General features: G+C 41.3%; 1 protein-coding gene across 2 annotated transcripts in view; it reads right to left on the bottom strand.

The window, feature by feature from the left end:
* Nucleotides 1–25927, bottom strand: part of LOC117477340 (enhancer of mRNA-decapping protein 3-like) — a 46036-nt gene that overhangs the window by 9187 nt on the left and 10922 nt on the right. For both annotated transcript variants that reach the window (XM_034124022.1, XM_034124023.1), the window contains exons 4-5: nt 18583–18885; nt 1334–1487 (exon numbers count right to left, since the gene is read on the bottom strand). In XM_034124022.1, the coding sequence (XP_033979913.1) occupies nt 1334–1487; nt 18583–18885 (457 nt within the window). The remainder of the gene's footprint in view (nt 1–1333; nt 1488–18582; nt 18886–25927) is intronic.

Raw genomic sequence — 25927 nt, 5'->3', positions numbered from 1 at the left:
CCCGCCCGCGACATACGAAGCAAAAAAGCCCGAAGTAAACTGGATATAAACTCCCCAAACAGGCGAAAACATACCACTGTCTCTGCCACCTCCCTCCATGCCTGGCTCCTCCGGTTTGTATCCCGGTAGGTAAATAGGGACTGGTCATAAAGCACCGGGTGATTCCCTACCGCTAATTTCTCCTCCATGTTTTGGAATATGAGGAAATGACCTGCGGTCTGTCTCTCCCAGCATACACGCGGTTTGATTGGCTAGCGCTTGAACTGTCAGATTTGCGTACACGGGATTTGATTGGCTGACGCTTCCACCTCAGCTTCCAAAGTTGAACATTGTTCAACTTTGAATCCTGAGATGCCTGGAAATCTCCGCTCTGCTTCCCACAATGCAGTTCGGCGAAAAGTGAGGCAAAGTGACGTCACCCCATTCAAAGTGAATGGGCAGAAGCGTTTCAAGATTTTTTAACGCTGCTGTGTGGACGCTCCGTTACAGTTTTTCTCGATTGCTAACACACTAAAATTATACATAAAGCACAATTATTTTAACTGACACTCAAAGAGCAAAACATCGGCTCAAATCTCCAAAACACGTTTTCAGCTTTTCACACAATTTGCAAATCAACATGGCACTTTTTGCAAACCACTGCACACGTTTCTCCACGTGAGACACAGGCATCTGACATGAAGTCACGTGTTAGCTGGTTTAAAACACTGATATTCAAAATGCCTCACACATGGACCAATGATCAAGAAACCTGACCAAACACCTGATAGCATCATTGTTGGCTCATCAATCAGGATGTCAGCACTATAAAAAGACCACAGGTGAGAGGAGGAAGAGTACTCCGCTAAGCTAAAGGTGGCTAATGTTGGGCGTGATGACGTTTAGTCGTCTCATTTAGACACTTGTTGGCAACTGTCGTTTTTAAATTCTCCAGTGGGGTATTTACTGACGTATTTACTTCAGCGTGTGTCAAAGAAAGAGCTTACTTCATGCATTTAACAACACTTGCAAACAAAAAATGTTGACTACAAGGAAAGGGAACCTCCAGTAGTAAAACACACTCATTCCAGGGTTTGAGGACTCATTCCTGCACCACTCTTTTCTTCCCTTATGACACCAGTGTTTTTCTCACCTGTGGGGTATTTTATGCCGCCGAGCAAAACATAAAAATCTCTTCAGCTTGTGTTCACCACAGACCTTATTTCAGGCATTTCACAACAACACTTTCATAAAAAATGTTGGCTACAAGAAAAGGGAACCAGAAGTAGTAAAATGCTAACTCATTCCCAGGTATTTCGGACTCATTCCTGCAGGCATGAGTGTATTTTCTCACCTGTTTGGTCCCCCCAGCAGAGTGAGGGCCATCTGACTGGAACACACCCCGATGGTTTCCAGCCGGCGCTCCACAGACAGACCCCAGCGCTCTGCAGACGCTAACAAACGCTTATGAAGGTCGAAGGTCACGCTGGGAACCACCAGGCCTGAGTCTGCAGGGGAAACGCAAGAAGAGGGGGCGTCTTTAGATTCAAAGATTCAAACTCAAAAGGTTTTATTGTCGTATGCACAAAGCTACAGTGTAGAAATGGCAATGAAATTCTTCTGACCTGAGCTCCTCCAACAATGCAACATATATAATAAAATAGTGGCTATTTCCTAAACGATTAATCAAGTATTCATAATTGTCTGTATTTTTATTTCTACTATCGATCCCAGTTTCTCAAATTCTCTCAAAATGTGGATTTCTCAGACTAAAATCAAAAGATATTCACTGTGATCTGATATAAAACCCAGTGAACAGCAACTTTTTTTACAAAAAATAGCAGTTTCCTTAATGATTAATACATTATCATGATATTTGTCGGTATTTATTTTGCCTAGCGTCGATCCCAGTTTCTCAATTTCAATCGAAATGTGGATTTCTCAAGCAAAAATCAACAATTGAGCTCCTCCAACAATGCAACATATGTAATAAAATACAAAATGGTGCAAAAACTCTATATACGTGTAAATAAAATATGATATGTACAAGAACAGAATATAAAATGAAATAATGTACATTAAGACAGAATTAAATACGGTTAGTTGCGGTGATAACTATTTATATAAATAAGTATTTCCAGAGGATGATTTAGTGGCGTATAAAAACATCATCAGAATGTCTCCACTAACAATAAACTGTCAATAGCATTCCTGCACCGTCGTCTCGTGCCAAAACAAACGTGAATGACTTGCTGGTTCAATGTAGGCCACTGGTAACTTTCCCATACAAATTAGCCATGTAACATTGTTGATCTTAAGAGAAGCCACCGCCCACGCCACGTGTTCAACCTGAATGAGAATCCTTCATGAGTAAAGTGGCAGCTGTTTGATTGTTGTGACCAACTTTGGATCCATTTTCCACGCCTTCATTGAAATGTGTCACAAACATACAGAGTAGGTGCAATGAAACCTCTCCAGAGAGGACACATCCTTTACTCAAGTAGAAGTACACACATCCTTTACTCAAGTAGAAGTACACGCATCCTTTACTCAAGTAGAAGTACACGCATCCTTTACTCAAGAAGAAGTACACGCATCCTTTACTCAAGTAGAAGTACACGCATCCTTTACTCAAGAAGAAGTACACGCATCCTTTACTCAAGTAGAAGTACACGCATCCTTTACTCAAGAAGAAGTACACGCATCCTTTACTCAAGTAGAAGTACACGCATCCTTTACTCAAGAAGAAGTACACACATCCTTTATCAAGTAGAAGTACACGCATCCTTTACTCAAGTAGAAGTACACGCATCCTTACTCAAGTAGAAGTACACGCATCCTTTACTCAAGTAGAAGTACACGCATCCTTTACTCAAGTAGAAGTACACGCATCCTTTACTCAAGTAGAAGTACACGCATCCTTTACTCAAGTAGAAGTACACGCATCCTTTACTCAAGTAGAAGTACACGCATCCTTTACTCAAGTAGAAGTACACGCATCCTTTACTCAAGTAGAAGTACACGCATCCTTTACTCAAGTAGAAGTACACGCATCCTTTACTCAAGTAGAAGTACACGCATCCTTTACCCAAGTAGAAGTACACGCATCCTTTACCCAAGTAGAAGTACACGCATCCTTTACTCAAGTAGAAGTACACGCATCCTTTACTCAAGTAGAAGTACACGCATCCTTTACTCAAGTAGAAGTACACGCATCCTTTACTCAAGTAGAAGTACACGCATCCTTTACTCAAGTAGAAGTACACGCATCCTTTACTCAAGTAGAAGTACACGCATCCTTTACTCAAGAAGAAGTACACACATCCTTTACTCAAGTAGAAGTACACACATCCTTTACTCAAGTAGAAGTACACACATCCTTTACTCAAGAAGTACACACATCCTTTACTCAAGTAGAAGTACACGCATCCTTTACTCAAGAAGTACACGCATCCTTTACTCAAGTAGAAGTACACGCATCCTTTACTCAAGTAGAAGTACACGCATCCTTTACTCAAGTAGAAGTACACACATCCTTTACTCAAGAAGTACACAAATCTTTACTCAAGTAGAAGTACACGCATCCTTTACTCAAGTAGAAGTACACACATCCTTTACTCAAGAAGTACACACATCCTTTACTCAAGTAGAAGTACACGCATCCTTTACTCAAGAAGTACACGCATCCTTTACTCAAGTAGAAGTACACGCATCCTTTACTCAAGAAGAAGTACACACATCCTTTACTCAAGTAGAAGTACACACATCCTTTACTCAAGAAGTACACACATCCTTTACTCAAGTAGAAGTACACGCATCCTTTACTCAAGTAGAAGTACACGCATCCTTTACTCAAGTAGAAGTACACGCATCCTTTACTCAAGTAGAAGTACACGCATCCTTTACTCAAGTAGAAGTACACACATCCTTTACTCAAGTAGAAGTACACGCATCCTTTACTCAAGTAGAAGTACACGCATCCTTTACTCAAGTAGAAGTACACGCATCCTTTACTCAAGTAGAAGTACACACATCCTTTACTCAAGTAGAAGTACACGCATCCTTACTCAAGTAGAAGTACACACATCCTTTACTCAAGTAGAAGTACACGCATCCTTTACTCAAGTAGAAGTACACACATCCTTTACTCAAGTAGAAGTACACGCATCCTTTACTCAAGTAGAAGTACACGCATCCTTTACTCAAGTAGAAGTACACGCATCCTTTACTCAAGTAGAAGTACACACATCCTGTACTCAAGTAGAAGTACAGAAGTATGGGCTTTGAAATGTACTTCAGTAAAAAGTACCCATAACTAGCAGCTGTTTTAAAGAGTACCTGACCTCCCTTTATATTAATAGAACAATAATGTCATTGTTAGCTAATGAATGTTTCCATGCTGAACAACGGCAACATGACAACGTTTTCATTGGTCCCTCTTCTTTAGAGAAGACCAGGAAATGATGGATACCTTTTGGCTCCTGAAATGTAAATGCTTGACATATGTCATATGGGGGGCTGTGGCTCAGTGGGTAGTGTGCTGGACCTCGAATCAGGGGATAGCAAGTTCGAGTCCCACTGCAGTCAGCATGTCGTTGTGTCCCTGAGACACTTCACCCCAAAGTGCTCCAGTGGGGATTGTCCACAGTACTGAGTATGTAAGTGGCTTTGGATAAAAGCGTCTAACAAGTGACATGTAATGTAATAATAATGTAATGTCTCTGTTAAACACACACGAGACTAAAAATACAATTTAACAAATGCAATCAGAGTATATGTTTTAAATGATTATATAATCAGATTGCAGAGTGACACAGTTTCGTATGAAGATGTTTTAGGTGTGATTCAGTAAGAAACATGTCAGATCATTTCAATGGTTACAGGTGTGCAAAAGGACAGATATGCGTATGAATAACCTTCATCTTCAGTTCACTTTGGACACATTTCCCCAGATGATATGCTTCTTCCTCATTCTTGGTTTCAAAAAAGTGTGATTTGGCCATTTTTAGATGTAGGCGTAAAACAAATATACCTCATGTCATCTTTCTCCCATTACTAAAATACCACTGTGTTTTACAACCCAGCACATAAACGCTCAGGAAAGCAACATGAAAACAGGTGTTTTTGGTAAAGTCATGCATTTATAGGGACCTTATGTGAGGAACACTGCAAAGGAAATGTCTTTTAGGTGCTGTTCAACTCACTAACCATAAGAGTTACAGGTAACCTTTCCTCTAAATAAACCAACCTTGCTCTCACACAATAGTATACATACTCTATAAACTAAACAATGGATGACTTCCTTTCATGATGTCCCAGAACTGTCAATTGCAAGAGAATCATTAGAGGTTATAAAAATAGCTGCTGACTTGTTGAGTGATAACCCTCATGTATTGCCCAACAATTATTTGCATATACTGACTTCAGGAAGGACGAGGAGGAGAGGGTTCACTGCCAACTTGGTGCACAATGAAATACAATGTGTGTGAAAAGGTCAGAACACACTTCCTGGGGGAAAGTGGTGCAGTACAAATACTTTGTTACTGTACTTAAGTACATCTTTCTGGTATCAGTACTTTACTCCACTACTTATTTCTCTGACGACTTTTTACTTTGACTTCTTACATGTTGAACACAAATACCTGTACTTTCTACTTCTTACATTTTGAACACAAATACCTGTACTTTCTACTTCTTACATGTTGAACTCAAATACTTGTACTTTCTACTTCTTACACTTTGAACCCAAATACCTGTACTTTCTACTTCTTACATTTTGAACACAAATACCTGTACTTTCTACTTCTTACATGTTGAACTCAAATACTTGTACTTTCTACTTCTTACACTTTGAACCCAAATACCTGTACTTTCTACTTCTTACATTTTGAACACAAATACCTGTACTTTCTACTTCTTACATGTTGAACCCAAATACCTGTACTTTCTACTTCTTACATGTTGAACCCAAATACCTGTACTTTCTACTTCTTACATGTTGAACCCAAATACCTGTACTTTCTACTTCTTACATGTTGAACCCAAATACCTGTACTTTCTACTTCTTACATGTTGAACCCAAATACCTGTACTTTCTACTTCTTACATGTTGAACACAAATACCTGTACTTTCTACTTCTTACATTTTGAACACAAATACCTGTACTTTCTACTTCTTACACGTTGAACTCAAATACCTGTACTTTCTACTTCTTACACTTTGAACCCAAATACCTGTACTTTCTACTTCTTACACGTTGAACTCAAATACCTGTACTTTCTACTTCTTACACTTTGAACCCAAATACCTGTACTTTCTACTTCTTACATGTTGAACTCAAATACCTGTACTTTCTACTTCTTACACGTTGAACTCAAATACCTGTACTTTCTACTTCTTACACTTTGAACCCAAATACCTGTACTTTCTACTTCTTACATGTTGAACTCAAATACCTGTACTTTCTACTTCTTACATGTTGAACACAAATACCTGTACTTTCTACTTCTTACATGTTGAACACAAATACCTGTACTTTCTACTTCTTACATGTTGAACTCAAATACCTGTACTTTCTACTTCTTACATGTTGAACCCAAATACCTGTACTTTCTACTTCTTACATGTTGAACCCAAATACCTGTACTTTCTACTTCTTACATTTTGAACACAAATACCTGTACTTTCTACTTCTTACATTTTGAACACAAATACCTGAACTTTCTACTTCTTACATGTTGAACTCAAATACCTGTACTTTCTACTTCTTACACGTTGAACTCAAATACCTGTACTTTCTACTTCTTACACTTTGAACCCAAATACCTGTACTTTCTACTTCTTACATGTTGAACTCAAATACCTGTACTTTCTACTTCTTACATGTTGAACTCAAATACCTGTACTTTCTACTTCTTACACGTTGAACTCAAATACCTGTACTTTCTACTTCTTACACTTTGAACCCAAATACCTGTACTTTCTACTTCTTACATGTTGAACTCAAATACCTGTACTTTCTACTTCTTACATGTTGAACACAAATACCTGTACTTTCTACTTCTTACATGTTGAACACAAATACCTGTACTTTCTACTTCTTACATGTTGAACTCAAATACCTGTACTTTCTACTTCTTACATTTTGAACTCAAATACCTGTACTTTCTACTTCTTACATTTTGAACACAAATACCTGTACTTTCTACTTCTTACATGTTGAACCCAAATACCTGTACTTTCTACTTCTTACATGTTGAACACAAATACCTGTACTTTCTACTTCTTACATTTTGAACACAAATACCTGAACTTTCTACTTCTTACATGTTGAACTCAAATACCTGTACTTTCTACTTCTTACACGTTGAACTCAAATACCTGTACTTTCTACTTCTTACACTTTGAACCCAAATACCTGTACTTTCTACTTCTTACATGTTGAACTCAAATACCTGTACTTTCTACTCTTACATGTTGAACACAAATACCTGTACTTTCTACTTCTTACATGTTGAACTCAAATACCTGTACTTTCTACTTCTTACATGTTGAACACAAATACCTGTACTTTCTACTTCTTACATGTTGAACACAAATACCTGTACTTTCTACTTCTTACATGTTGAACTCAAATACCTGTACTTTCTACTTCTTACATTTTGAACTCAAATACCTGTACTTTCTACTTCTTACATTTTGAACACAAATACCTGTACTTTCTACTTCTTACATGTTGAACCCAAATACCTGTACTTTCTACTTCTTACATTTTGAACACAAATACCTGTACTTTCTACTTCTTACATGTTGAACACAAATACCTGTACTTTCTACTTCTTACATGTTGAACACAAATACCTGTACTTTCTACTTCTCACATGTTGAACACAAATACCTGTACTTTCTACTTCTTACATTTTCCAAACAGGCTGGTTCCTTTAGTTTGAATGTGTGTTTGGTGGCGTGATCATTATTATTTAGAGTCATTGCGTGCCTATTGATTTGAACACGATCCGTGTATCCATCATTTCCAGACGCCTGTACTACGAATCCAGTTCAACATATGTTTGAGTTACCCGGCTTAACTAACCCAAAACAAACGCGCTCTCGTTAAGCGGTCCTACGACGCTGGTTATCAACTCTGTAACTCAAGCCAGGGTTTCTCTGTCCGGCTGAGAGTGTGCGTTCACATGAAAGGGGCGGGGTTAGCAACATTTGACCAATCACAAACATGGACAAGCGTACTGACAGCGCAGCGTCATACTTCCTGAATGAAAAGTCAACTATAATATTAGACAAATATGAAGAAGTTAAACTTTAAACATCCATGTCTTAAACACTTTATCCAGGATAATAGCCACAAAGCTGCACCTGCAAGGTGAATACAGCTGGTAAAAGAAAAAGCGTTTGAATGCGTACATTAACAGGTTTATGAAATCACTGCCCCGTCCAAGACACGATCTGACTTTAATTACATTTGACTCTAGTGTTTCGTCAACTTAATGTGTTGCTTAAAATAATACTTCTGCATACAGTATGTGACACTGTGAGTGTTGCACGGCCAGATACGGCTCAGCTGACTCAGATAAGGAAATATATGATACATTATGATGTGATATGATATGAATGATAATGGGACACATCGACGTCTGCACTCACAGTGCCGCGGACTGTACTTAATGTTACTCTGATCCGGTTACTTATGTTGTGGCAGATATTTAAGTAAGCTTTCTTAACGCTAATATTATAATAGTCAGATTGCTCTGAAGATGGGAGGGGATATTCTATTAATGTTCACGTTCACACAGTCAGTTGATTATCCTGTAATATGACTTGACTGGTCAGCAGGTAGTTATGGGTACTTTTTTACTGAAGTACATTTCAAAGCCCATACTTCTTTACTTTTACTTGAGTAAAGAAGTTCAGTCAGTACTTCTACTTTTACCAGAGTATTTTTAAAACACGAGTATCTGTACTTCTACTTGAGTAAAGGATGCGTGTACTTTTGCCTCTCTGCCTGTTCCCATCACAGAGGATTCTCCCCCCCCCCCCACTCTGAGGCAACAAAGGGAAGATTGGCAGCTTTTTACAAAACATGACAAACATGAATCAGGCGGAGTGAAACGTCTCAAAGTTCACACGCAGCGTCACATGGTCTCTGACTGAAGACCCCCCACAGCGGGGGATTCTCAGTCAAAACATTCCACAGGATGGCGTGACAAAAAAGGGGACAAACTTCCTAAATAAAGAACACCTGCACCTGTATGCCAACGGCTCCTGGTGAGAGATTTGGAGGAATAAACATGGGGAGGCAAGAAGGCAGTGTTGTGTTTAGGTCAAAAAGGGCCAAACTGTCACTTAATGTATTGTTTATAGTGATTGATCACTTTGAAATAAGAAATGAACGTGTTACAACTGTCTGTTTAAGGCGACTAAGGGGCTCGATGGAAACAAAGGAAGGGTACAGAGAACTACCTCTTCTTACACTTGCATACATAGCTTCTGTTTTTAAGTTCACCTCTCTCTAGTACCTCCTTTATCTGAGAAAATGTCTTCATCTCCTTCTCACTTAAAGTCACCTGACCTTTTTCAGCATTGTGTGTTTTCCTTAAATGACTACAGAATTACAGCTGAGCCTTTTATCACTGTACTAACTTAAGTGTGTGGAGAACACACACACACACACACACACACACACACACACACACACACACACACACACACACACACACACACACACACACACACACACACACACACACACACACACACACACACACACACACACACACACACACACACACACACACACACACACACACACACACACACACACACACACACACACACACACACACACACACACACACACACACACACACTAAAAGGTTCAAACCAGCAGCTTGAAAAATGCAACGCTTGCCTTTTCTTCACCTATCATAATGCAGCTTTACGTGAAGAACACACACACACTAGTTCACACCTCATCCTGCAGCACACACACACACTCACACACTCACACACTCACACACACACCCAGGCATTTAACTCGGACATCGTGACACAAACACACCCTCGTACACAACATAATTACACATAAACACAGAGCCTCATGCCGTGCCTGACTGAAATTCTTGCTTATCTTAAGTGTTGGCTCCGCTGCACTCCCACTATTCTTTTAAAGGCGCCGCACAAACACTGCTAACATGTTTCAGAGGGTCAGAACTATTTGGAGCACGCCGACTCTCAAGTGATAAGCGATAAGCAAAAAGCACAAACGTTGCCTCTTGTCATGCAAACTGCTTCCTTCCGTGCCAAGCGACGAGGAAGTGGGAGTTGAAACAGTAATTGCTTGTCATCTCAACGTCTTAATAACTACGAAAACCCCCTCCCTTCCTCTCTCACACCTTCTCACACACACACACCCACACACACCCACACACGCAGTGATTTATGCACCACACACACCCACTTTCGATGTGGTGTGAAAACAAAGCTCAACTAGCTAAACCGGGTAGCCATGATTATGCAGCGACACTCAAATAAACTGAGCTGGAAGCAATCCTTCAAGCATGAAGCAGGGAACCTGACGGGACTGAAAGCAATACTCTCTTGGGCTGGAAGTGAGCCATGTGTGAGTCAGAGAGTGAGACGAGGCTCTCTCTCTCTCTGCATCGAGAGGAGAAGTGAACTCTGTTGACCTGCAAACTGATCAGGTCAACAGAGTTATCATGAGAGATATTTATTAATGGCATTTCAGGACATTATCTGGTGAGAGAACCAAAGAACCCTGCAGCGATTACGTCACCTTTGTCAGGTCAAATCCAGAGTCTTTCCACAGAGTTTATCATGTGTAATACCAGTATATAAGAGCAGCTTCATCGTGTCCTACCTGTCTGTGGGTAATGTCAGAAACGTTGTGTTGCTGCCCGGCTCCTTTGCAACGTTTCATTTCACAGAGTATTTAAAGAAGTTGATGCACAATTTGCAAGTTGAATGTGAGTTTCTTTCCTCGTATCAGATGCAGTTTGTGAAAGGACACATGCCAATACATCTGGACTGAAGCAGAGTGTTTCAATAGATAAGAAGGTGACATTTGAAGTGATGACGTCTATATCTAAATCTAGAGACTAGCTGTGAGAGTGAGAGTGTGTGTGTGTGTGTGTGTGTGTGTGTGTGTGTGTGTGTGTGTGTGTGTGTGTATGTGAGCGTGTGTGAGTGTGTGTCTCTCTGAGCATCTGTGAGTGTGAGTGTGTGTGTGTGTGAGTGTGTGTGTCTCTGAGCGTGTGTGGGTGTGTGTGTGTGTGTGTGTGTGTGTGTGTGTGTGTGTGTGTGTGTGTCTCTGAGTGTGTGTGTGTGTGTGTGTGTGTGTGTGTGTGTCTCTCTGAGCATCTGTGAGTGTGAGTGTGTGTGTGTGTGTCTCTCTGAGCATCTGTGAGTGTGAGTGTGTGTGTGTGTGTCTCTGAGTGTGTGTGTGTGTGTGTGTGTGTGTGTGTGTGTGTGTGTGTGTGTCTCTGAGCATCTGTGAGTGTGAGTGTGTGTGTGTGTGAGTGTGTGTGTCTCTGAGCGTGTGTGTGTGTGTGTGTGTCTCTCTGAGCGTGTGTGTGTGTGTGTGTGTGTGTGTCTCTCTGAGCGTGTGTGTGTGTGTGTGTGTGTGTCTCTCTGAGCGTGTGTGTGTGTGTGTGTGTGTGTGTGTGTGTGTGTGTGTGTGTCTCTCTGAGCGTGTGTGTGTGTGTGTGTGTGTGTCTCTCTCTGAGCGTGTGTGTGTGTGTGTGTGTGTGTGTGTGTGTGTGTGTGTGTGACCACCTAATAATATACAGGTCTGAAAGAGAGGTGGATGAATGAGTCCTAACACGTGGAAAGTAGCACAGTAAGTATTTCACCACTTTTCACGCTGCTATGGACGGTCTTGCATTAATGTACATTTGTCACAGATATTGAAGTGACTGTTATTTTGTATATATTGATTGTTGTGCTTTTATGCATGTCTTAATGTGTGTGTGTGTCTCTCTGAGCGTCTGTGAGTGTGTGAGTGTCTGTAATCTTCTGTCATCGTATTAAAAACCTTTGAATGCACGTATTGTAAGTTGATTTGGATCAAACAAGTTGAGAGGTGGGTAGGATATTCCAGGCCATCAACGGATGAAAGGAAGCATACATCCTGAACACTGTTGCTCGTTTTTACTCATTTCTTGGCCAAAACGATTTGACCTTTATCAAGTCCAACTCAAATGAATTTTGTAATGTTTTCACAAAGTCTATTATTCCTCACATCTGTAATAAAGACCTTCAAATGAATGGATAAACCAGTTTAACTGCCTTTTTCTTCACCTACCATAATGCACCTCGTTTTCTCAACGATTCCAGGACCCATCAGGTATCATTTGAGTATTTGTCTATCATGTGTACTCCCCCTCACATCTGTATAAACAACACTGATACAAAAGCGTTAGAACAATAGAGTCTGCAGCTTGAACACGCATCACACGCCAGGTTGGCCTATTTTCTTCCCCTCACATGTTGCCGTCTCCAGATCATCTTCTGCGATATGGCATCAAAACAATAAACCTGCAGAACCAGCTGACTGTTGTCGTGGTTACAGTTTGTGTTGCTGCACAGCCAATCACAGCACAGCAAGGAAAGACAACAACAGACCTAAACACATACAGACTGCAACCTTTACATCAACAACAGCCTATAGGAGCATTGTTCCAGAGACACTCTCACATGGAGGCGGGCTCTTCTCTCTCTCACGTTGTTGATCTTTGGGTTTACTGGCAGACTCCAGGTCAGAGCTCTGTGGTTTGTTCCTGTTTCAGAGGAGCTGTTTACGTAAGGCTGCACGGCGGCATGGTAATTACAGAGAGCAGAGGACGGGATTATGGTTTCAGCCCTGGGAAGCAGAAGCACGGAAACAAGCAGCAAGTCTGCAGGAGGGAAGACGTGTTGATCTGATCCACAATCAGTCTGACACACTGCCAGGCTGCTAACCTATCATTGATCAGGAGAGGGAAGACGTGTTGAGCTGATCCACAATCAGTCTGACACACTGCCAGGTTGCTAACCTATCATTGATCAGGAGAGGGAAGACGTGTTGAGCTGATCCACAATCAGTCTGACACACTGCCAGGTTGCTAACCTATCATTGATGAGGAGAGGGAAGACGTGTTGAGCTGATCCACAATCAGTCTGACACACTGCCAGGTTGCTAACCTATCATTGATCAGGAGAGGGAAGACGCTTTTTCGTAGCATATCAAATCTTGATTTCTGAGATAACTCATAGGCGTATCTAGACTAGGGCTGCACGATTTTGGGAAAAAATCTAATTGCGATTTTCCTGACAAATATTGCGATTGCGATTCGCGATATTAGTTTTTAAGCGACCCAACGGAAGTTTATTGTAAAATGCGGCCATATCTCCGGCTCGGAAGGTCGTATCAACGTGCTCCCGTCTCTAGTACCCCCGCAGCCCGAGCTACGAGTGAAATAACTAAACTTACATTAAACTTCCGTTGGGTTGCTTTAAAGTCAAGCTTCAGTTTAAGATTCACCCTGTAATAGAAACATGTGATGGAGCATCACTAACCTGACTCAGATGCTTTGTTTCACCAGACCATCAGGAATGCTCCATTGGAAGCCATTTGGAAAGGGCAGGCACTTTCAAAAACACTTGGCAGGTGATTGGATGAATCTGTCTATCACCTTCTATCATGGGCCACTTCTGATTGGTTAACAATGGCTGGTACATGTGGAGCACAGCACTTCTGATTGGTGTGGATGACTGACACACAAGAAGTAAAAAAAAAATGTTTAAAAAAAAATGTTTAAAAAAAACACAGGCTTTGCGATTTGATAATCTCATCATTTAAAATCGCGATTTCAATTTCAAATCAATTAATCCTTCAACCCTAATCTAGACTCGTTCCGATTGGTCCAATATATGTTTGCTTCTCTAACTTTGTATTGAGTGTCTCTACTGTGACATGTGACACGCAGGGATTCCAACCTTTGCAGACCATTGACATGCACTAAAACCTATAGAACACGATACAGGAGAGGGACAACCCAAAAAGCCCCTTTAATCTGTGACCAGACTAAATTGGGTTTGTGTGACTCCTGTGTTAGCGTGCCCTTCACTTATATCAGGGGTGTCCAAACTACGGCCCGGGGGCCAAATGCGGCCCGCGGACCATTTTGAATCGGCCCACAGCAAATTAAAAAAACTATAATGGAATAAGGCCCCCAAATGAAACTTCTGCTCGTCTTATATTGTACTTCTCAAATATATATATATATATATGTACAAATATATTACACAGAAGTATTCATGTGTTTATAAGCCCACTTTTCAAATAAATTCAGTCAATTCAAGTTGGGAACATTTTCTAACAGGTAGGACACTGGTTAATAATATTGTAGCGTGTTCAAGTAACCAAGGGATATAGTATTTATCAAATAAGTATAATATGTGCACAGTTATGATACGTTTTACAGTTATGTAATGCACTGTTGTTGGGGGGGGAGACCGCCCCTTCCATATGAGTGTGTTTGTACGGCGGGCATGGAAAAGTCATACTCAGTGCGGTGAGCGCTGGCTTTATTGCTACTGTATCCGTAGCAGCCCACGCAATAGTTGGGACTGTGTACTGACGTCAGTAAAAAAGGTTTGCCCCCCCAAGCGCATATGTCAAACTCCGCCTATGGAAAAGGCCCAATAACTGATTTAACTAGCAAGCTTGAAATAGACCCTTCATGTTTCCCTTTATGATAATGAATCTGAGGCTTCTGTTTTGAGGGATGAGCTGCATCAAAATAAATGAAACCCTCTGGAGAGCTGTGATATAAGCTGTTTTTTTCGTACGACATGTTCAAGTATCAAGCATAGTTCACCCACATGTGATTGATTTTGCTAACTTATAACTGAACTGATGAGGCAGTAAACCTCATCTCTAGTGAGTGGCCCGGCCCTTTGTATGTTTTTCTGTATCTGGCCCTCAGTGACAAAAGTCTGGACACCCCTGCCTTACATGATGTCTTCATTAACCAGTTATGTAACACGCTGAAGTGTGAACATTGTAATTGTCGGTGTGGGTTCAAAGGTCATGATAACCAGGAGTCAGTCTGACCCCAGGAGACCCTCCCAGTAGGACTCGGTGTAAAAAGGTTGACTTTAGGTCGGAGCTGTCACAGTGCTTTAGATAAACAGATGGTGCTCCTGGTCAAAGATTAAGACTCCTTCCAAAACCAACAGTGTCGTGCTCACTGATAAAACTTCCCCAAAAACTGTAGAAGTTAGGTTGTGAAAGTGGCTCTGAAGAAGACCTGATCCTTTGTGTTTCTTTCCTCATATCAGATGCAGTTTTTAAAAGGATAAATGCCAATAAATATGGACTGAAGCAGAGTGTTTCAATAGCGTTATGTTCTCCTGTGGTTAAAGTAACTCACAGAGGGTAAGGAAGGTGCAACGTTACATAAGAAGAAGAGACAAGCGTGTGTGAGTGTGTATGAGTGTGTCTGTGTGTGACAGTGAGTGTCTATGCGTGTAAGTGTGTGTGTGAGTCTGTGTTTGACAGTGAGTGTCTATGCGTGTAAGTGTGTGTGTGAGTCTGTGTTTGACAGTGAGTGTCTATGCGTGTAAGTGTGTGTGTGTGTGTGTGTGTGTGTGTCTGTGTGTGACAGTGAGTGTCTATGCGTGTAAGTGTGTGTGTGAGTCTGTGTTTGACAGTGAGTGTCTATGCGTGTAAGTGTGTGTGTGTGTGTGTGTGTGTGTGTGTGTCTGTGTGTGACAGTGAGTGTCTATGCGTGTGAGTGTGTGTGAGTGTGTATGAGTGTGTCTGTGTGTGACAGTGAGTGTCTATGCGTGTAAGTGTGTGTGAGTGTGTCTGTGTGTGACAGTGAGTGTCTATGTGTGTAAGTGTGTGTGAGTGTGTATGAGTGTGTCTGTGTGTGACAGTGAGTGTCTATGTGTGTGTGAGTGTGTATGAGTGTGTCTGTGTGTGACAGTGAGTGTCTATGTGTGTGTGAGTGTGTATGAGTGTGTCTGTGTGTGACAGTGAGTGTCTATGCGTGTAAGTGTGTGTGAGTGTGTCTGTGTGTGACAGTGAGTGTCTATGTGTGTAAGTGTGTGTGAGTGTGTATGAGTGTGTCTGTGTGTGACAGTGAGTGTCTATGTGTGTGTGAGTGTGTATGAGTGTGTCTGTGTGTGACAGTGAGTGTCTATGCGTGTAAGTGTGTGTGTGAGTCTGTGTTTGACAGTGAGTGTCTATGCGTGTAAGTGTGTGTGTGAGTCTGTGTTTGACAGTGAGTGTCTATGCGTGTAAGTGTGTGTGTGTGTGTGTGTGTCTGTGTGTGACAGTGAGTGTCTATGCGTGTAAGTGTGTGTGTGAGTCTGTGTTTGACAGTGAGTGTCTATGCGTGTAAGTGTGTGTGTGTGTGTGTGTGTGTGTGTGTGTCTGTGTGTGACAGTGAGTGTCTATGCGTGTGAGTGTGTGTGTGAGTGTGTATGAGTGTGTCTGTGTGTGACAGTGAGTGTCTATGCGTGTAAGTGTGTGTGAGTGTGTCTGTGTGTGACAGTGAGTGTCTATGTGTGTAAGTGTGTGTGAGTGTGTATGAGTGTGTCTGTGTGTGACAGTGAGTGTCTATGTGTGTGTGAGTGTGTATGAGTGTGTCTGTGTGTGACAGTGAGTGTCTATGTGTGTGTGAGTGTGTATGAGTGTGTCTGTGTGTGACAGTGAGTGTCTATGCGTGTAAGTGTGTGTGTGTGTGTGTGTGAGTGTGTATGTGTGTGACAGTGAGTGTCTATGCGTGTAAGTGTGTGTGTGTGTGTGTGTGAGTGTGTATGTGTGTGACAGTGAGTGTCTATGCGTGTAAGTGTGTGTGTGAGTGTCTGTGTGTGACAGTGAGTGTCTATGCGTGTGAGTGTGTGTGTGTGTATGAGTGTGTATGAGTGTGTATGAGTGTGTCTGTGTGTGTCTATGCGTGTAAGTGTGTGTGTGAGTGTGTATGAGTGTGTATGAGTGTGTCTGTGAGTGTCTGTGTGTGTCTATGCGTGTGTCTGTGTGTGACAGTGAGTGTCTATGCATGTAAGTGTGTGTGTATGAGTGTGTATGTGTGTGACAGTGAGTGTCTATGCGTGTAAGTGTGTGTGTGTGTGTGTCTGTGTGTGACAGTGAGTGTCTATGCATGTAAGTGTGTGTGTATGAGTGTGTATGTGTGTGACAGTGAGTGTCTATGCATGTAAGTGTGTGTGTATGAGTGTGTATGTGTGTGACAGTGAGTGTCTATGCATGTAAGTGTGTGTGTGTGTGTGTCTGTGTGTGACAGTGAGTGTCTATGCATGTAAGTGTGTGTGTATGAGTGTGTCTGTGTGTGACAGTGAGTGTCTATGCGTGTAAGTGTGTGTGTGTGAGTGTGTCTGTGTGTGACAGTGTGTGTCTTATGCGGCTTTCACACCAGCGCTTTTCCCTTTCTAGCTCCGAGCTAGAGCTTTTCTGGTTCAGCTCCGGTTTCCCTTTTCAGCTCCCGCTCTGTTCACACCGCCCAGAGCTGCCGCTGCTGCGTCATGACGTCACCGTTTACGTCGCTGATTTTCTCCCCAACGGAGCTCACAACAACAACAACAACAGGGGACTGCGTCGGGTCGATGATCGTGTTGCTTTTAATCATACGAAGCCAGATTAAATTAAATAACGACTTCTCCAACCTTATACTTTTCTCCAGAGTGCCGTGGTTCATTGTTTATTAATGTGTTTCAGCGGCATTTACCGACCGCTGCAGTGCTGGCTGCTCTTCCACGGGAGTTTATTCTCCCGTTAGCTCCGGGTTAGCTCACACGGCTCTAAAGTATTCACTGTCTGACTGTCACACAAGCAGCTGATACATATCCCCAGTTCCCCTTAAGTGAATGTGTGTCAGTCTGAATTGACGCTGTTTGGCATCACAACGCTGTTATGAACGTTTCTCTGGTATAACATGGGTGATGTTAGCATAGCAACCGAAGCTAAACTGACTACTTGCTAAGCCGTTTTATACAGGCACTTTTTACCGGCGTATTTTTCAGTATGATTCTACTTGTGATAGTCGAACATGACAACCTGTGCAGCCCATGTATTGATTCCATCCGATAGCTGCTATAATAACAAACAAAACGTCTGCCTGCTCTCCACAATGATCAATAACAGCGAACGGATGGTCAAAGTAAGGTACAAATAAACAGAATCACACGAAGCCTGGTTAGTGTTGCCTGACTTTATAAAGTGTGTTTGTTTATAAGTGTGTGGTTGCCTTCTAGTCACTTTGCTCAGCGCTACTGCTTGTAGGCAGGCATGACGAGACTCTTCAGTCGACCCATGTTCAGGGGAGGTGGGTTTAGTTTCCTGCACGCCTCGACGTAAGAGAGACGTAAGCGACGCTGCCTCTTAGCTCCGGAGCTCTTGCTTCTAGACCGACAATTTATTGGAGCTGGAAACGAACCGGATTCTGGAGCTAAGAGGCGGCGCCGCTGCGGTGTGAACAGGAAAAACCGGTACTTTTCAGCTCCAGCTCCGAGCCGGCGCTGAAAACGCGTTGGTGTGAAAGGGGCATGAGTGTATCTCTCACCGGTGCAGTACTCTTTCCCCCCGTGCTGATGCTGAGGAACCGTTATCTGTCTGTAAACGATGGGTTTGACCTCCAGGATGTTCTGGTCGTGGCGATACGTCTGTTTCTCTCCCTCTGAACTGAGAGAGGAGATCTTTGAGAACACGGCAGCTTTATCGAACAGAGCCAGGTTCCCCTCGAAGTCGAAGTCAGAGTCCATGTTGTTGTCCGTCTCTCCTCCGAAACACTCGTCGTCTCTCGTCCTCGGACCTCCATTCCTCACCATGTTCTTCCTCTGAGTCGCCCCTCTGACGTTTGACTGACCTGGAGAGGCACAGAGACCATGGTGTCACTTTACATATACATAAACGTACAATACTACAAAGCGGGAGCATCCATTGCTTTACTCTCTATTGAATTCAATTAAAGGTGTCTTGGGTTTCCAGACACACCCAGAAAGTGAGAACAGTCCTGCAGATTGTTCACGTTCTCTTTTGCAAATAAACCTTTCATTTCTCAAAGTGTACAATTCTTTGCGCACGCTATGTTTGACAGATTATCCTATTGCAAAGTGTTGGGGACAAAATAGGCAATTTCCAAAAGTGGTGGAGACATGTCCCCAGTGTCTCCAGTGTCCCCAGTGTCTCCAGTGTCTCCAGTGTCTCCAGTGTCTCCAGTGTCTCCAGTGTCTCCAGTGTCTCCAGTATAGATGACACCTATGACAGCAGGTTATAAGCAACGATAAATGAGGAAGGTCCTTCCCAGGCAATAACCATGGATGTATAATAAGAACTGGAAACAGCGTGGGAGGCGGGGTCTCGTTCTTTCCTATGAGAGCTGCTCATTGGCGCATGAAGGCAAAATGGCCCAACTTTTGAGAGAGCGAAACGTCACAGATTACCCAGCATGCCTGGCTGTCAGAGCAGAAGAACCCGTGGGTGTTTCTCAATCGCGAGTAAAGCTGCTTCAGAGCCACTATTTCAAGCATACTACGTCATCGAGTGCCGCCGAAGTACTGTTCCAATCTCCAGCATACTTGGAAATCTACCGAGCCCGGCGTACTCCGTTTGGAGAAATATCGAGGCTGCACATGAGTAGACTCCGCGGTCTTAAAATCCCCACAATGCTTTGCGCACGGACCAATTTCCCCAAATCTGTGACGGAAGATGTAAGGCGGGGCCTCTCATATGACGCACACCTGCACACTTGCTAGCCTGTTCCACTCTTTGTTTTCCGAATGGCAGGAAGTATTCTTGCCTCGCTTCTGAAGCAAGATGCTCGGCAGACATGTGCTACCAAGCAAGCGTACTCGAGATTGAGAAACACCCCGTATGTGCGCTCACAGAGAATGCGCCCCTTAAGCCCCGCCCCCCGGAGCTCCCACTCTCGGCTCACTAGAATGAATGGAGAGAGAATATAAATCTAGATTCGGCTTTTAGTGCATTTTATAACTTTAAGGACTGAATGATTCTAATAAGGGCTATACAATAGTTCATACTGGGTAGTTTATTTAGTTAAAAAAAAAGTATCCACCGATTTACAGACGTCTCTTTCCCCATGTTAGTCAATGGGGAAAAGTTGTTCTGGGCCGGGTGACGTCACGGACTGATACGGAAGTTGCAGTACCGCCGTTTGGACACAACGAATATTGGGCACAGAGTCCGGCGCACTTCCTGGGGGCTTGGCAATAACCTGAACCCAAGCCCCTTCTTTAGACTTCCTGATTTAATGTTTTTTTCTCCCTTGTGCACGAATAAATACATCTTATCTTATGAAACCCCTGTGTTGTGTCTCGCACAAGGACTAACACGGAAAGGGCACTTGCAGTTCATGGGAAAGTAACAAGGTTATTATGTTCTAAATGAAATTAGTGAGGAGATATCCCAACATCAGAATCTTAATCTAATTAACAGTTCAGACGTCAGCAGTTAATTATCCAGAGCGTCAACTTCGGGATGGATTCCCAGGACAACATGTTCAGAGTAGAAAGCTTTGTTTTGGGGTAGCATTTTGAATCCAAAACATGTCTCACCACCTCAGAAAAGATTCTTACTAAATATACGTAATACATGTAGATGATTTGAAAGTAATGCAGCAGAACACACGATAGTAAATGCACCTGCTGTTCTTAATGTGTATCTTCTTGTAAGTCAGCTCAACGAAATGTAATATATAATTATAAAGCACAGTTTGTTCCTGAGCTCTTAAATCCTGCCTCGATACTCGTGTCTCTTCCTCTTATGTAACTGTGCACCTTGTGAGTAAACCACATGAGAACAAAACGCTCCATACACAAAACATACAATGGCCGTCTGAGCGTCCCTCAATAAAGTTTACATACATGTGTGCACAAACAAAAAAAAGAAATGAACAGAGAACAAAAAAAAGAAAACTGGAAAAACCTGGCGTTCAGCTTTAGCCTGGCTGAGCTCTCACGCTACGCTCAGATCGCACGCTAACTCTGGGAGGACAAGGAATCACCGAGGAGTCACAACAGCTGAGAGAAGAACAGCCTCCTTCTGAGCAGACATTCAACTGATCGCTTTATTGATTCCTAATGGAGGAAGTGGGAAGTGGAAAGGCAACTTTATTGTCAGTCTTCCAGTTTGTGTGTAGAGACAGAGATCTAAATACCGTTTCCCACCAACCCGAAATATATACAAATATGTATATCCTATATATACACAATCAACAGACACATTTATACATATGAATACATTAAGATAAAAAAAACGTAAAATGTACTCAAGAACTGTACTTAAATAAATGTTTGAGGTACTTGTACTTTACTTTCCTTTGTTAGGCTACCGTGTACTTTTCCTCCACTACATGTATTTAATACCTTTAGTTACTCTACAGATGTGGATGAATATGACTAGTTTTACTGTCGCTACTTTCACTATATTTTGATGAGAATACTTTTCTACTTTTACTTGAGGAACATTTTGAATGCAGGACTTTTACTGAAACAGAGTATTCCTACACTCTGGTACTTCTACTTTTACTCAAGTACAAGATCCGAGTACTTCTACTTTTACTCAAGAACAAGATCTGAGTACTTCTACTTTTACTCACGTACAATATCTGAGTACTTCTACTTTTTACTCAAGTACAAGATCTGAGTACTTCTACTTTTACTCAAGTACAAGATCTGAGTACTTCTACTTTTACTCAAGTACAAGATCTGAGTACTTCTACTTTTACTCAAGAACAAGATCTGAGTACTTCTACTTTTACTCAAGTACAAGATCTGAGTACTTCTACTTTTACTCAAGAACAAGATCAGCGTACTTCTACTTTTACTCAAGTACAAGATCTGAGTACTTCTACTTTTACTCAAGTACAAGATCTGAGTACTTCTACTTTTACTCAAGTACAAGATCTGAGTACTTCTACTTTTACTCAAGAACAAGATCTGAGTACTTCTACTTTTACTCACGTACAATATCTGAGTACTTCTACTTTTACTCACGTACAATATCTGAGTACTTCTACTTTTACTCAAGTACAAGAACTGAGTACTTCTACTTTTACTCACGTACAATATCTGAGTACTTCCACTTGAGTAACATTTTGAATGCAGGACTTTTACTTGTAACAGAGTACACTTCTCTTTCAAAACCAAGTACTATATGGAAGTATTTTCCTTGAGTATTTCCATTAAACTGCTACTTTATACTTTTATTTCATAACATTAAAGAGGCATAAATTGCATTTAATTGATTTAACACTCGTAGTTTATTCAAAAACTCAAATGGATCCACACTGACAAACATTGCAATGCTCTTCCATGTATTTATACGTGATAAACACTGACAAATATAATGTGTTATAAAAATATAACACTGCGAAACATCCACAACGAGTACTTTTACATCTTATATATTTATCTTGTAATACTTCTGCACTTATACTCACGTAGGATTTGGAAATCAGGACGTGTGACGAAGGTAACTTTGTCACTGTGGACTGACGGCTTCGGGCCTTGTAATATTGCACATGTGGTTTAGTTTGAAAGTGTTCCCCCTCCCGTTCTGTCTGTGGCTGGTGATTGTGTTCACCTGGTACCCCTGTGTTGTCTCTCCCCCCCCCCCCACACCTGTGTCTTATTGGCCTGATTAGTGTGTGTCAGGGCACATACACTTTTTCACCAATGATTTTCAATGACTTTTCAATGACTTCTCCAGGACCTTTACCTAATTTTCCATGACCAAAAAAATTACTCTTTCTCAGCGGTACCACTGAAAATGGTTTATTTTAACATGGAACAGGAAAATAAGGTCTGAAACATGTCGTGCCTATGTAAAACAAATCAAATAGGCTTACTAGCTTCTACACGCTAAAGCAACTCAAATCTCTCACCAGCAAAATACCTCGTCAGTTAAATGACATTTTACGTTTCATTACTATACGATACAGTATTTATTATCGTTATAGTATTACTATTTCGGCGATTAGATAAAATATAAATTATATTTGATGCAACTTTAGTTACATTTCCATGACTTTTCCAAAACTTTGGGAAAAATATTGTTTTCCATAACTTTTCCAGGGCCTGGAATTAGCATTTTGAATTTCCATGACTTTTCCAGGTTTTTAATGACCGTAAGAACCCTGGTGTGTGTATTTAGGCTCTGTTTCCCCTGTCAGTGGACAGGTAGTGTGTGTGTGAGATCCTTGTGGCTGGTGACTGTGTTCACAGGTAACGGTCATATTGAGGCTGTGAATCATGTGCCCATGATTTAATAAATGCCCACACCGGGTTATATTTGAACTCTCTGCCTCCTTGCTTGGTCGGGCCGCTCAATGGCTGTCTCACAGGACGTTTACATTTTTAGACTGTAGTATTTTAACTTTTAAAATAGGTACTAGTACTTCTTCCACCAGTGCTTTCTACTGTAGATATGTGTATATATTTAAAGGTGCTTTCCATGTGCAATGTGCCATTAACCTGCTGCTGCTTTGACTGATATACAATTTGGGATCAATCAATGAAATACTTATTCTCATCTAAAACAGCCTCAAATCCACCACTAAACAAGGGACACACTGGAGGGTATTCTTCAAATATTAAGTCATAATAAACATTTTATGGAATTGTAATTATTGTATTCTAAGTGTATTTGTGTCATTGTGTGTTTTGTACCCATTCATTGGTATTTTCACATGTATCTTGTCATTGTACTATATTCTCAGATATGTCTGTTATTATATTATCATGCATGTTTGTTGATTTGTGCAGCCCTCTGAGACAATATGTGTGTGATATTGGGCTATATAAATACATTTGAATTGAATATAACTGAATTAATAATGAGTTTGATTCCCTCCAAACACACACGAGTGTACTGCTAAGTCTTCATAAGTGATTTACTAATTGTTAATCCTTCTAAGGAAACTGGTCGGACCGGTTGGGGGGGGATGTTAGTGTGAGATAAAAGCTACCGTCCTTATGAACACGAGCCAACAATGACTTTATTTACAAGGAAGTGTTTTGTCATGCTACGAATCAAAGCTTCTGAATGAAGCGGGCAGCGCTCCAAGTCAAACAGATTCATGAAGAGCAAGCAGGGAGTCGACTGATTCGCTTCTTCCACTAATTTACCCACATAAATCAATCCTAACGCAAGTCAGCACGACAGGGTGATTATACCGTTAAATATACACATTTTAAACCCAATTAGGGAAGATTTATTACAGCTTTCAAGGGATGTCATGACTTTTAGGTAAAATCCCATAGCGGTTATTTCACAATTTCATAATTGTACCTTTAATCTAAATGTATTTTATATATTACTATGCTATGTTTAGTTTGTTTTCATGTCTTTTACTGGTAACTGTATTCTGTGTGATATACATTGTCTGTGAAATGTCTATGTGAAGCACCTTGAACTGCACTTATTGAATACATGAGAGTAGCATCTACGTCACTTCCGGGCGAAAATGATGGCCCCGCCCACTTTTGGGGGAAACAACGCCGTCATTTGAATGGCGATCGAGCCTGAAGCCACAGAGCTCCTTTTTTCTTAGAGGAAGTTCAGAAACACGTAACTCTGGATTTGTTTTAATGTTTGAGGAGCAATAAACGACACAGCAGCTTGTTGGCGTGATAAAACTATTACTTTCCGCCTCGCTCATGAGAGTAACAGCTGGCGAAATGACGGCCTCGCCTACTGATTTTAATTGAACAATATATCGAGCCCGATCTTGGATTTCAAATGATTGAATGTAATTGTTTGCCTGACTGGCCATCCGGCTCTTTGAAGATCAGAAAATCCACGGCTTTCTTACATTTCTGATCGGATTGGCAAAAACTTCAGAATTTGTATTGACCGCCTTTCAAATGACAGCGTTGTTTTCCCCCAAAAGTGGGCGGGCCGTCATTTTCACCCGGAAGTGTTACCGTAGGTGTTACTCTCATGTATGAACGGTGCTATACAAATACAAATTATTATCTTGTTCAATCAACACATTCACTACTAGAGTTTCCTAAATCAAGGTTTCTCTTATCTTATCGAAGTGCAAGATTACACTCATTCCAGCACACTAATTATGGTCCTAATAGTAGAATAAGTACATTTACTCCAGTGCAATCATTGACTCTTTTTGTCGTGCAATAGTACATTGTATTTGATTTAAAACTGTGTCTGTTCGTTTGCAGAAGTTGTTTTTGTGTCTTTTCTTGTGTTTATTACGTGTTAACTTCACTCATCAGGAGCATTCTGTACAATGACAGTTAATGATTTCTGATTTCTGACCGTTGATTAGCAATTTGAGGAATGTTCAATCAGTGGATACGGGCCTGTTGTAAAGATAAACACAGTGTGTATCATCTACAGTCCACGGGGGGGGTAAGTAAGGTCAAAAGCCAGACTAAACGGACATGAAGCCATAACAGCTGTAGCGTGTGAGTAACATTCAGCAGAGAAAAGGGAAAAGGGCCGGAGGGACAATCAACAACGTTATGCAACAAGAACAGATTAGAGCTACTATATATATTTATATTTAAGAAACATGCATTTTGATGCTTTTAAATGTCTGAAAAACCCACAACCTTCTTCAGCTTTTAACAAACAGTAAGGCTGCACAATAAATCAAAATTGTATTGATATCGGAACAGTGCAATATCCAATTAATAACAATACAGCAATATTTGTTACAAATAAGGTTAAAATACTATACTAAGTATTTCCTGAAACGCCTCCATTTAAAGTAGAGACACTACATACTGATATACACCTGAACATCAGCAGGAGAGGACTCTTTAAAGTAGAGACACTACATACTGATATACACCTGAACATCAGCAGGAGAGGACTCTTTAAAGTAGAGACACTACATACTGATATACACCTGAACATCAGCA

The sequence above is a fragment of the Trematomus bernacchii genome, unplaced genomic scaffold, assembly GCF_902827165.1.
Source record: "Trematomus bernacchii unplaced genomic scaffold, fTreBer1.1, whole genome shotgun sequence".
Classification (NCBI taxonomy): domain Eukaryota; kingdom Metazoa; phylum Chordata; class Actinopteri; order Perciformes; family Nototheniidae; genus Trematomus; species Trematomus bernacchii.
Note: the sequence above shows the minus strand (reverse complement) of the source record. Positions and strands in the feature narration are given on the sequence as shown.